This window comes from Crotalus tigris, unplaced genomic scaffold (genome assembly GCF_016545835.1).
Source record: "Crotalus tigris isolate CLP2741 ecotype Arizona unplaced genomic scaffold, ASM1654583v1 scf7180000018675.461491, whole genome shotgun sequence".
In the NCBI taxonomy this organism is placed as follows: Eukaryota; Metazoa; Chordata; class Lepidosauria; order Squamata; family Viperidae; genus Crotalus; species Crotalus tigris.
Genome location: NW_024097139.1, coordinates 139,487 through 152,715, shown reverse-complemented (window position 1 = coordinate 152,715; position 13,229 = coordinate 139,487). Strand labels below are relative to the sequence as shown.

The 13,229-nt window shown below is 35.5% G+C and overlaps 1 protein-coding gene across 1 annotated transcript in view; it reads right to left on the bottom strand.

Moving 5' to 3' along the window:
* Positions 1 to 12,138, bottom strand: part of POT1 (protection of telomeres 1) — a 59,894-nt gene extending 47,756 nt beyond the window's left edge. The window contains exons 1-6 of the mRNA XM_039355325.1: positions 11,881 to 12,138; positions 10,064 to 10,136; positions 9,455 to 9,546; positions 6,700 to 6,804; positions 5,576 to 5,626; positions 4,744 to 4,858 (exon numbers count right to left, since the gene is read on the bottom strand). Coding sequence (XP_039211259.1) covers positions 4,744 to 4,858; positions 5,576 to 5,626; positions 6,700 to 6,804; positions 9,455 to 9,546; positions 10,064 to 10,136; positions 11,881 to 12,003 — 559 coding nt within the window. The 5' untranslated portion in view covers positions 12,004 to 12,138. The remainder of the gene's footprint in view (positions 1 to 4,743; positions 4,859 to 5,575; positions 5,627 to 6,699; positions 6,805 to 9,454; positions 9,547 to 10,063; positions 10,137 to 11,880) is intronic.
* Positions 12,139 to 13,229: the final 1,091 nt, after the last annotated feature.

Below are 13,229 nucleotides of genomic sequence, written 5' to 3'. Positions count from 1 at the left end.
TACCGGTCAGTCCTAGAAGAGATCAACCCTGACTGGTCTTTAGAAGCCAGATTCTGAAGTTGAAACTCAAATACTTTGGCGACCTAATGAGAAGGACTCACTGGAGAAGGGCCTAATGCTGGGAAAGATTGAGGGCAATAGAAGAGAATGAGGTGGCTGGATGGAGTCACTGAAGCAGTAGGCGTGAATTTAAATGGACTCCAAAAGATGGTAGAGGACAGGAAGGCCTGGAGGAACGTTGTCCATGGGGTCACGATGGGTCAGACACGACTTCGCAATTAACAACAACAACTGCTGTTGCCAATGAATTCAGTGTGGCACACCATTTTATCTTTAGTACTCTACTGTTGTCAAATAGATCTAAACTTAATTAAAAACCTAAACTATCCCCAATGTTTCTTTCATATCTTAAGATAAAGTTTTTTAGTTTATTTAGCTATGAAAATTGTGGTTCTTAGTATGTTTTTTAAATCAGTCTCTAAGTGTTAATATCCGATGTCGTCAGAACACAGTCACACATCAGATATTTGTCATGATACTTCATAAATGAAACTAAATTCTAATAACTATGTGCTATAATTGCTATTATAATATGATGTAACATTTTACAATATTATGGTTATGTGGGGATCATTTCATAATATTTAAAAAGTAAAAAATAAGGAGGAATTGAGGAATCTACAAAAATCTAAATTCAATTACTGGAAAAAACTAATATTCAATTGATCTATTTCCTAGGATTATTTTCTTCAATAATTAAATGCTTAAAAGCAATTACCGTATATTCCAGCTTATAAGGCGACTGGGCTTATAAGACGACCCCCAACTTTTGAGAAGATTTTCAGGGTTTAGAAAGTCGTCTTATGCGCCAGAAAATACAGTACAATATTGAATTTCTGTTTATAGATGAGCACAATAGGAGCTCCATTCCTTTGCTAGAAAGCTTTGTCCTGTTAGTGCTTATTTCTGTAAAAAAAAAATAGGGCTGGCCACTAGGGGGCAGATTGGTTTTAAATTCAGAGAACAGCTACCCGTACATTCCTGCGTATAAGACGACCCCCGACTTTTCAGAAGATTTTCAGGGATTAGAAAGTAGTCTTATACACCAGAAAATACGGTACTACACAATATCTTTGTTTTGAGGATTCATATTTTGCCATTGCAAATTTCTTTATTTAAATAGTTGAATCTGTTTTAAAGCAACAAATCCATTTTATTACAATGACAAAAGTCATTGTTAATTTAAGTTTTAATTATTTCAATGAAAATAAATGTCATCAAATTTGGATTCAACCAATTGTTTATAATGAGTTTGTTGTAGTAGTTTTATAAGGTTTTAAGATTTCTCATAGTTCTATAATCCATATTACACACAAGCAAACAAAAATGTTTTTATAAATGGTTTACAGAAAGAGAAGGAGTCTATGAATTATACAGTATTGAGAAATTATACTCCTCTCTCCAAATTATCTACATTTCCAATATTTTCATTCATTTCATTTATTTTTTCAAAGCTAAGTATGATTATGGTTACATTTGCAGTGGGATTTTAATTATCCAAATTACACTTTATTGGCATATTTGAATAAAGTTTGTAGACCAAAATGGGTTTGTAAATAGTTTGGAAAGGAACCAATAATAACCATTCCAAAACACATGAGCCTAACTGTGAATAATTTGAAAAAAAGGGGGGGTTTAAATGAGAAAGAAGTTCAACACCTCACAGTGTATTTTTCATCTTCCTTGTTAGGAGATAAACACAACAAATATACTGAGTATCTGTGGAGTCTTACAACAATATCACATTCTTCTGAAAATTCTGCATGACTTTCCAACTTTTTCTGGTGATATAATTTGGGATGTTTTAAAGCAGAAGTCTCCAACCTTAGCAACTTCAGGGTTTGCGGACTTCAACTCTCAGAATTCCTCAGCCAGTCGAAGTCCACAAGTCTTAAAGTTGCCAAGATTGGAGACCCCGGTTTTAAAGTAATTATTCTTGGAAAAACATACTTGCACAAGGATTCTTCAAATTTCAGGTTCTGTTTATACAGAAACAAATTCAAATTAAATTACACTTTTGTTAGCAATTTATACAGTTGGCTACTTCAATATTGCATATTTTCCTTTTCCCTTTCTGAAGGCACTCACACCACTGTACTCACTTAATAAGTGTTACAATTACAAAAAAAAAATGCAAATCAACATCCCTTCAAAATTAATGCATAGAAAACAGTCTCATACTAGCAAATCTTTTGCATCTCTTATTAAACCAAAGTTCTATATTGGCTAAAGAGCCTGCGGCCAACTTGGCCCCTCTATTCAAAGAGTTCTTTTTTGGAGGAAAGAGTAACTCTTAAGTTCTTTATTTTTCTGTGTCCTTATTGCTTTCTTTCTTGCCTTTTTCCTCTTTTCTTCTACAGTTTGCCACTGCATTGACAAATGAGAGTAATCAAGTCAGCAGCAGAAAAACAGCTGCTGAACTTTTCTTCCTGCTCCATAGCCTGTGTCCACTTAATTCAAAAAATATTCTGTTAGAAAGCCTTGAGTGATAAACTTTGGAGTTCAAAAAAAATGCAGCTGGTAATTTTGATGTAAGATAAAAATTAAATTCAGTAAATTTAAGATCACATAAAATTAGAAAAATCTACTTGAGAAAAATAAATTAATGGGACTTAAGGAAAATATGGTTAAAGAGGTTTGGACACATTCAGGTTTTATTCTGGATTAATTATGAACATGTCTACTTTTCCCTTGACCTCGTGGTCAAGGTCCATTCTACAAGATTCCTACCCATTCTGTAAGATCACAAGGTATTTCATTTATTTATTTAAATTTAATAATCACCAAAATCATTGGACAATGAGCAGGGCACCAAACTAAAAAAAGACGTAAAAACAGCTAAAATCATAGGCAGCCCGGACTAAAATGTACAAAACAAAACAGTAGTCATTAAATGAATAACATCAAACGCAGGCATGGGACGAAAACCAGGTTTTCAAAGCTTTCCAGATCCATAGGAGAGAAGGTGCTGCCTGATCTCTAGGAGGACATTGTCCCCAAGATAAGGGGCCACAACTGAGAAGGCATACTTCCTTAGTCCCACAAGTTCACAACAGTTAATGGAGGGGCCCTGGAGCACACCCTCTCTGCCAGAATGTACTGAAGACAATAAACAATTGGAAACTAGCATTCTCTCAGGTATGCAGCCTCCTCTGCCATACAGGGCTTTTTATAGGTAATAACCAACAAACTGGATTGCATTTGGAAGCCAACTAGCAGCCAATGCAGCTTGTGCAGCAGTGATGACACATGGGCACACTGAGAGGTGCCTGTTACTGCTTGCGCCATTGCATATTCAACCAGCTATAGCTTCTGGGCAGTGGTGGGATTCAGCCGATTCGCACTGGTTCAATAGAACCGGTAGCTAAATTTTGTTGAGTTCGGAAACTGGCTGAATGCACACTGCTTTCAGAAGTCTGCTCTAGGCCTCGGAGGCCTGGAGGAAGCCACCCAGGCCTAGAACAACCCAACGGAAGTGCGTGGCTGCCACTTCCGGAAGTCTGTTCTAGGCCTCGGAGGCCTGCCGGGACTAGAACGACCTGCCAGAAGTACATGATGCCACTTCCAGAAGTCCATTCTAGGCCTCGGAGGCCTGGAAGAGGCCTCCCAGACCTAGAACGGCCCACCGGAAGTGCTACTTCCGGAAGTCCATTCTAGGCCTGCATCCATGCAGGGAACCTGTTGTTCAGGTATTTGAATCCCACCACTGCTTCTGGGTGATCTTCAAGAGCAGCCCCATGTAGAACATACTCCAATAATCTAACTGTGATGTGACCAGGACATGAGTGAATCTCTGAAGGGTCTCCAATTGAAAAAAGAGCACAACTGACACACAAGATGAATCTATGCAAAGGCCCTCCTGGCCACAGCTGCCACTTGCTCTTCAAGCAGTAGCTGCCCCCACCCCAAGTTGTGCACCAGTCTTCTTTGGAATAATGCAGCACCATCCAAGACCAAAGCTGGTGAGATCCCCACCTCAGGGGGTCCAAATAGTCACACAGTCTTGTTAAGATTGAGTTTTGCCCTATCCAGACTTGAAAAACCCCCATACACTGGTCAATACAATAATTTCACCTACCCAGTTTGGGATGGTGATGTAGAGCTGACTATCATCAGCATGCCAATGATACCGCACCCCGAAGTATTGGCTAATCTACTGTAGCAAAGATCATTAAGCCCGGAAGCATCCCACATAGAAGGAGCCATGAATCAATCTCTTTCCATCTGTCATCATCAAATAAAACTGACCATGAGGAACCACTGCCACATAGTACCTCCTACTCATATCCCACAACTGGTCCAACAGTATCAAAAGCCATTGAGAACAAGGGGCACTGGATGGATACATCATGCTCTGCCAAACATCATGAACATATGTGACCTATACTGCCTCTGCACTGTACCTTAGTCTGAAGTCAGACGGAATAGTAATTCATATCCATGGATTATTAATGATCCATTGATTGATAATCTATTTCCCCCAAGATCCTCTGTTGCTATCATTCAACCACCTTTTCCACAATTTTCTCCAAAATGGGCTGATATGACTGTTTACTTGATCAGCTATGGCAGTTTATCTGAAATTGGTCATTAGTCCACAATCTACTTTGGAACTCATTTGCTTAAAAAAAGCATATATTTTAACATATTATAATGGTAAGATGTATATTCAATCATACATACCAGTTCCTTTGCTTAAATATGCAGGTTTGAAGAATTTCACAGCCCCATATAAATTGACAACAGTTTCATTTTTAAGGTGATTCAGAGGAGTGTATGTGTATTGGGGAATAACTTTCTGGCAAGATAAAAGATAAAATGATCTGTGAGAACATGATCTATGGCAAGCTGGTCAAAAATTCTGTGACTGAACTATTTTTTTTTTTTTGTTACCCTTAAAATGGTAGAATCGATTATAAAAAAAGAGATTTTTCCCATATAAACTAGAGGTCGGTTAATTTTTTCAAGTAGTGGATATCATCATGCAAACTCACATAATGCCTTATATTTTAAAAAAATACAGAAGTAGATATTAATAGAAAAAAGTGAGAGGTTTTTGTAATTATAGAAGAGAGATTTTTGCAAATTGCTGCACAGAAAATCAGAAACTTTTTATATTTTTTATTATTTCTGCACTTTTGCTTTTCTTCTTTCTTTTACTGCTTCTGCTCTTTATTAGTTTGAGTTAGTTTTTATGTCTTTTTAAAAACTTTAATAAAAAAGCAAGGAGCTTCTTCACTTGCAAGCAAAGTGTCTTTTCAAATTATTTGCACTAGTATCAGAGCTAATTCTCCTTTCATCTTATGAAAAAAGAAATATATCCTCTCTCTATATAACCATTCAATTTCTTTGGCAACAACGTGATATTATTTCCTGGATATTTTCTGACATTGCAATCTCTTCCCAGTGTGGATAAGGTTGGTCCAGGCCTTGTCACCTAATGCGGCAACATATTGTGAATAAGGAAAACGTATTTTAGATATTGAGCCCACAAATTTAATTGATTCAAACTTACCATGGATACTGTTCCTTCCCCAGTCACGTTTCGTGATGATCGAGTACAAACCTGGGGGTAAAAAGACGCTTAGTACTATAAACATGTTAAAAGTAATTTCAGAATCTTCACGCCAATATTTTAACAAGACTTTCATTAAATATTTATTAAGATTCAGAAATAGACATTTATTTCAGATGCTATTGAACAGGATAAAAGAAAAATGATTTCATGAACAAGAGATCATTTTCTTCATTGTTTACTCTTTAAAACAGTGGTTCTCAACCTGTGGGTCGGGACCCCATTTGGGGTCGAATGACCATTTCACAGGGGTCACCAAACCATTCTGTCCGCCATTTTTTTCCTCTTTTCCCTAGCTGTCCTACTCCCTCTTATTGGTGGCCACACCCACTTGGGGGTCACCACAACATGGGGAACTGTATTATGGGGTCCCGGCATTAGAAAGGTTGAGAACCACTGCTCTAAAACAAAGCTATTACTTTGTAAATAGATTCACTGCATATTTACTATTTTGAAAACATAACATTAAGTGTATTCTATCAATTAGGAACATCTTCACTAAGCTTATGTTACTGTAATACTATTGAGAGATTGTATTTCTCCTATAACACTTAATTACATCAATAATGGATAATGTGATATTCAGATTTTTATAACTTAAATATTTAGATTTAAAGATCCAGAAATATAGCATTATCTGATATTTTAATTTAAAAATCTATATCTATATATTTATATCACAGAGAGAACACACAATTTTCTAATAAATACACTAATATTCCTTTGAAAGCAACTATCAAATTTATATTTATATCAAATTTATATTTATTTGCATACTACTTAAAAAATTCCCAGCAGCCATCATAAAACAAGCATCATGTAAAAATTCAAATTGTTCTTTCTTCCTTCTTTATTCTTTATTTTATCTATTGATAATGACCATGGGTGCTCATATTTTCGAGAAATGAAAAATATAAAACAAAGAGGTAACTTTGAAATTTTGTTAAACAGCATAACTTAATTAAATTTTAATAACCATAGTCATCTTTTAAAATTACTGTCTAATTCAACTACAGATTAAGTGAAAATGGAGAGAATGAGAAAAAAAAACTTGATCAATATACATAAATCGTTGAGCCGGCTTCATCAGACACTTCCACCTGACACTCATGCCTATTGCAATCATTTGTGGACTTTGCCAAACTGAACCCAGCCACCATGATGATATCCTATCAAAAAAAAAAAAATATAGCCAATGAGCATGTTATTATATCCACCACTAATGTTATATCATTTACATCACATCTTTTTATCCCTACATTTTAAACATGATAAAAATGATAATAAAAACCATAATGGCCCAGAGGTTAGAATGGAGTGCTACAGGCTAACTCACTGCTCACTCCAGGAGTTGAATTCTGAACGGCTCAAGATTGACTCACCCTTCCATCCTTCCAAGGTCAGTAAAATGAGGACCCAGATTTTGGGGGGCAATATGCTGCCTCTTTAAACCACTTAGAGAGTGCTGTAAAGCATTATGGAATGGTATGTAAGTCTAAACTCTATTGCTATAATTTTGAAGAATACTAAAATGGATAAAATGAGACAGAACTGAAATGCCCATTTTAAGATGAATAGTGCCTCCATATATAACAATCTTTAACAAAGAGAAGCCTTTAAATAAATGCAATGACAAAAAACAATACAATACAAATGAAGGAGAATGGATTGCGTACAATGTAGGTTTGCAGATTATCATTGGTTAAGAGACTTTGACGCAGTAGCAATCTGATAGAATTGGGTAACAGAAAAAACCAACAGCAAAGATTTGAAGTATAAATATTATAGTCTGAATGCTGAATGCTATAATTGTAACTATGCATGTTATATATGGCAATTTTAAAATAAAACCCACTTTAACCAAGAAATGTAATTTTTTTCATGCTAGGAAAGATGTTTAAGTGTTTATTTCAACTATTTGTTTCTGACTCCTATGGTAAGCAAAATAACCATTTAAATTAATGAAGAAATAAGGCTAAGATTAATAACTTTTAACAAAACAAGACTAAGTTGAAAAAAAATCAGGTAGAAATGTGCAAGTATCAAAGTGCAGAATAAGTGAAATAAATAAGATAATAGTTATAAAAATATTAAGTTTCTTTAAAAAGTCATTTTAATAATTTTATTAAAGATAAAACTAATATGGTGTCTGAAAAGAAAAAAGTGCAAATTAAAAAAAAATAAAATGTTTCTTGAAAAATTCAATTCTTAATACAAGTCCCCTTCACCAATATATTTTATAAATCAGAATATGAATATAAATTACAAATATACACATATATTTTTCAGCCTATATGGTATTAACTCAACAGCCAAACAGTTATAAAGTCAAAAATGTGACTTGATGAAAAATGACTTTTGTAATGAAGCTTTCCATTACACTTTCTAAACAGTATTTTAAATGTAAATAACCTGAAAACTGTATTACAGCAATAATATAATACTGGCATGTAACAATCCAAACCAGACTATATTAGCTTGTCAGAATAAGTAACCCAAACATTTCTTAAAAGTCTCTCTCTCACATACACAGAGGCAGAAAAATAGAAAATATTTTCTAATATCTCCAAGGGAGTGACATAGCTTATTCCTGTGTAAATACAACATAAATCATTTTTGATGTTTGACATTAAAACAGGTTGTAGGTCTAATGGACTTGGAAACAATTCTGTGAAAAAGTATTTACTCCCTTTCGGCTGTTTTGTGTACCTCTGCCATTGAATGTGATGAGAAAAGAAATGTTTTGTAATTCTTAAGGCCAAAGTTGGTGCTACCAGATGCTGAATCTAAAGGGTCAACTACATTTTCACAATGTGATATTGCTTGCAGATGACTGTTTATCAAACTAATGAACTGCACTTGCTGTTATTTGTTCATTCAGACTGACTTTTAATACTGATAGGGCCCATGTAAAGCTCTCGTAGCTTTCAATGGAAAAGAAATGCAAGTGTTTAGAAAATCCAAGGTGAAGGGTGAATACTTTTTCACCAAATTGTATATGAACATTCCACTGAAAGTGATGGACTCATGAAGAAGTGCCACTGATTTCAATGTTATTCAATTACATTTTATTTTCTCAAGATGTGCCCAAATCATTTATGATTTACAAAAAAAGGGTGTATAAGTATGTGTGTGTGTGTACACCTTTGAGCCAGACTTGGCTCTCAGCCACTTCTGTAGTGATCTCAGCAGCATTCTTGACAAGGTGTTTTCCTAGGTCTGAGACAGACTAATTGGCCCAAGGTCATTCAGTTAGTTTTGTGCCTCAGACAGGATTAGAACTCACACTTTCCTGGTTTCTAGCCTGCTGCCTTAATCAAACTGGCTCTCTTTACAAATATAGAATGTATAAAAGTTTGTAGAGATTTGCATTCCAACTCACTTTTTCTTTCATATAAAATAAATTCTGTGAGCTGGCTGCTTCATTAGATCTAACATATTCATTTTTTAAGATATCAGCTGCTCGCTTAGAGCAAACAGTAGAGATAGTATTGGATTACAATGGTCTGTCTCAAAAACATGTCTGCAAAAATTCTAAATGTGAATGGCTGTAAGCCAATTGAAAGAGCAAGAAAAAAAATGTTAGCTGCAGATGGTCTTCCAAACATTCATCATACTACCATGCAAAATTTTACAAAAAAGATGAGCCAAAAAGAAGGAAACCAGTAAGAAATGTGGGGAGAATGACAATGAACATTGATTAATAAATTAAAATAAAGCTACATAGGTTGGTGTTGCAATTGTCGCATGTATCAATTGGGTAAATATAGATATAAATTTTATATTAATATTAGTAACAAGAAAAATAAAATCACTTACCCCTTGTTGGACACCTTTGGCACAATCTTCTGCCAGTTTCCCAAATATTAAAATATAGATGCTGCTATTCCTGGAAGATGAGTTTACTGATTCTGAAAAGATAAATATCAGTCTAAATTCAACAGCAGAAGCTCTTGCTCCTACATTGGCCAATATTACAACTTAGCATACCAGATTATTTCACATCAGAAAGTGAAGGAAACTCTGTGACGATTAAAAAGAAAACACTTCTTGATATTGCAGTAAGTGACTAGTCACGGAACATTTTTCATAGGATAGTTTTAATGCTTAAAGAATTAATTGTCCCCAAGTCATTCTACAAGCAAAATTATGCTCATCTTGTTTTACTTTACAGTGAACAAATACTCAAAAGCAAGATTCACAGTTTGGAAAGTTTTTATTTTTAAATTATACCTAGCATTGTTTACATTATTTACATTGCACCACAGAACTTGTACCCATTCCCTCAAGAACTATGTAAATGTTCCATGATCGTTCCCTGCTGTTGTATTCTGTATATCTCAACCACATCATTCATGTTGAACGTTCTTTGACAAACCTAACCAAGAATATAATCATGAGAATATAGTACTCATTGTGCTGAAATACCTTGAAGTACTATCTTGAAGAAAGATGTCTCATTTCTAAGACGAATCAATCGATAGAACGTGACAACTGATCCCTAAAACAGAGGAAAATACTCTAATAAATGTTGAAACTTTATAAACATCAACCTTATTCAGAACTTAAAATTATACCTTTAAACAATATTATTTTCCCACATCCCTCTGAAATATTTCTAGAATACTAAAGAAATTCAGGGGTTTTTATAGAGGCAGAGGAATTAAGAGAATGTTCCTAATATAAATATATATATAAAGCAAATACAACCTGACAAGACAATCTCATCACTTTTCTGTCACAAGCAGTTCTGAGAGAAAGTCAATATTCACAGTTAGGTAGAAAATAAATTTCATTTCCCTTCAAGCCAGCATTTACACAGTGGACCATTGACAAAGAATAAGTCTCATGGTTGGGATGATGATGATGATTCAGGCTACAATCCTAATTTCACTAATCTTGTAATAGATATCAATGAATTTAGCGCAACTTATTTCTGAGCAGGCATAGAACTATGTTGCTGGCCATTTTGAAAACTGACAAAATTGAGTTAAAACATTTTTCTTACAAAACTCCCGTGGCTCTTTCTAATGCTGCTTTTTACTTTGTAGTTCTCAGGTCACCCATTATGAGCAATGAGGAACACATCATATTTGGTTTAATGTCATACATGCTGTACATATGAATACCAATGAAGTCTGATTGCATGATTTTTCTACAAAGCTTTTTCTCAGAATAAACGGAAGTAGTACATAAACAGCAACTGAAATACTTGTTCAAGATCAAGGAAAAGCAAAGATCCTAAGAAAGACTGGAATCTGTATATAAAAATATCAACAACAGGCCTAATATATTGTTGTATCTTGAATCACAGTGTATATTCCAAAGCATAATATATCTTTCTATTGGAATAACTATGGCATAACAGAAAATTGCTGACAGAATAATAATAATAATAATAATAATAATAATAATAATAATAATAATAATAATAATAGAAGTTGGAAAATTCATTCTATATTGAATAAAAAGAAAAAAATCTTCTGACATGGTTTGCCAATTAAAAAAAGACTAGGAGACTTTATAAGTTATTTAAAAGAAGAGTGAAAAAAAATCCTAATAATTTACCAAATAGGTTTTTATTCTAGCAGTTAGCTTTATATTATAAAGATTTCTCCAGCTGCAATTCTGTATCAGTAAAACAAAGTTTCATATTTTATACCCACAAAGAATAAAATCGCCTAGGATTGTGCCTTCAGAAGGCACCTATGTATCTTCAGAAAAAGAAATAAAAACCAAAAATAAAAGTTAAAATTAAAACATGAATGGATCATGTGAATTACCATATCTATGGAAAAGATTCACCTAAAAATCCCAGCTTATTCTCTAAATATCTATATATAAGATATGTGGTTCTTAAACTGAGGTTAATTTGGGCAAATTCTGAGGATAAGAGACCAATTTATAAATCGGTGTTTGTGTGTCAAAGATCCAATTTAAAATTGCCAAGTTGCTTGTGTAAAATAGTTTGGGTTTGGGGTGTTTTTTTCACAGAAATTGGTATTATTCAAGATCAGGAAAAGAGATACCTATTTTAAGAACCACTTAAACTGAATGCGTCCCAATGGATTAAATAAACCCATTTTTAAAAATTAAAATTAAATATACTCCATCTTCCATGAGCACGTTTTATGTCGGAAAACTAGAAGCAGAGCAACTTTTGTGCAGCTCATAACTCCCCCCGTATCTCAAGACTGACATTTTGCCAGTCTTTTTTCTCTCTGAAATGCATGAACTGTTTTTACCTGAATGTATTGGTTCGCATAATCGCGCCCCAGCTGCAAATGCTCGAGATCGGCTTTCTGTAGGTGCTTCGGCAGAGAATTTTTTATCACCCTAAGGGACCCACGCACTACTTTCAGAGGCATGGCACTTGCTCCAGACCCACATTTAACGGAAAAGATCCGTAAACGAGCGGACTGGTCCTTCCCCGGACCCAAGAGCACGAACTTACAGCAAAACCTTCAGGCTTTTTCCTACTAAGCTATTCTAGCCCTTCTCACTCTATCATTTGTAACCCGGAAATTGCGGAACAGGAAAGATGCGCATGCGCTCTTGGTGATGTGAAGTTGTGCGAGCGATCTAATTTGTCCTTTTCGCTGTTGGGGGGGGCTAATGAAGAATGTTCGGAAGCGCAGCCTTCCCTCGCTTCGCTGGTCAATGCATAAACTTCATAGAGATTTATAAGCTCCCAGCCCAATAATTATTGTATCTCACCACTGTTTTCTTCAGACTTGACAGCATCTCCTACTATTTCTCATCTCTTTCTTCTTTCAACTGTTTGGTTGTTGTTCTCGCCACGTTTGAGGTAATATATATATTTCCTAAACGTGTACAATATTCCAACTATGGTTTGACCAATGCAAAACAGAGAGGAACACTGGTTTGTATTCTTCATCAGAAGAAACGTCTAGACCAGGGGTAGGCAACCTTGGCTCTTTTATAACTTGTGGACTTCAACTCCCAGAATTCCTGAGCCAGAGTTGAAGTCCATGAATCATAAAAGAATCAAGATTGCCTACCCCTGGTCTAGAGCGGGGCTTTTCAACCTTTTCACCCATTGTACCACTTTTTGGATAAGGCAGTATCCGAGTACTAACACTCGCCCAGCGAGGTATCAAAAACTTGACCAAACAAAAAAAAAAAAGAGGGAAAAATGAGAAAGTACAGGTAGTCCTCGACTTACAACAATTCACTTTGTAACTGTTACAAGCGAATTATGACCATTGTTCACACTTACGACTATTGCAGCATCCCCAGGGTCTTGTGATTTACATTTGGATTGCTTGGCAACTGATTCATACTTACCACATTCACAGTGTCCCAGGGTCATGTGATCAATGGCGGGAGGGGCATGGCCAGCTGATCACTCAGGTTGCAGGGTGCCTGTGAGGGGGAATCCATGGGTCTCTGGCGGAGGGGGATGTGATGGGCGGATGCCTGCTTCCTTCCCTCCCATTGTCCTTTCCTTCCTTTCCTTCACCTTTCTTTGTCCCTTCCTCCTTCCCTCCCTCTTTCCCATTGTCCCTTCCTTCCTTCCTCATTCCTTCGTCCTGCGCTACGCCGTCCAGACCCCAGCCTGGTTTGGCAGGCA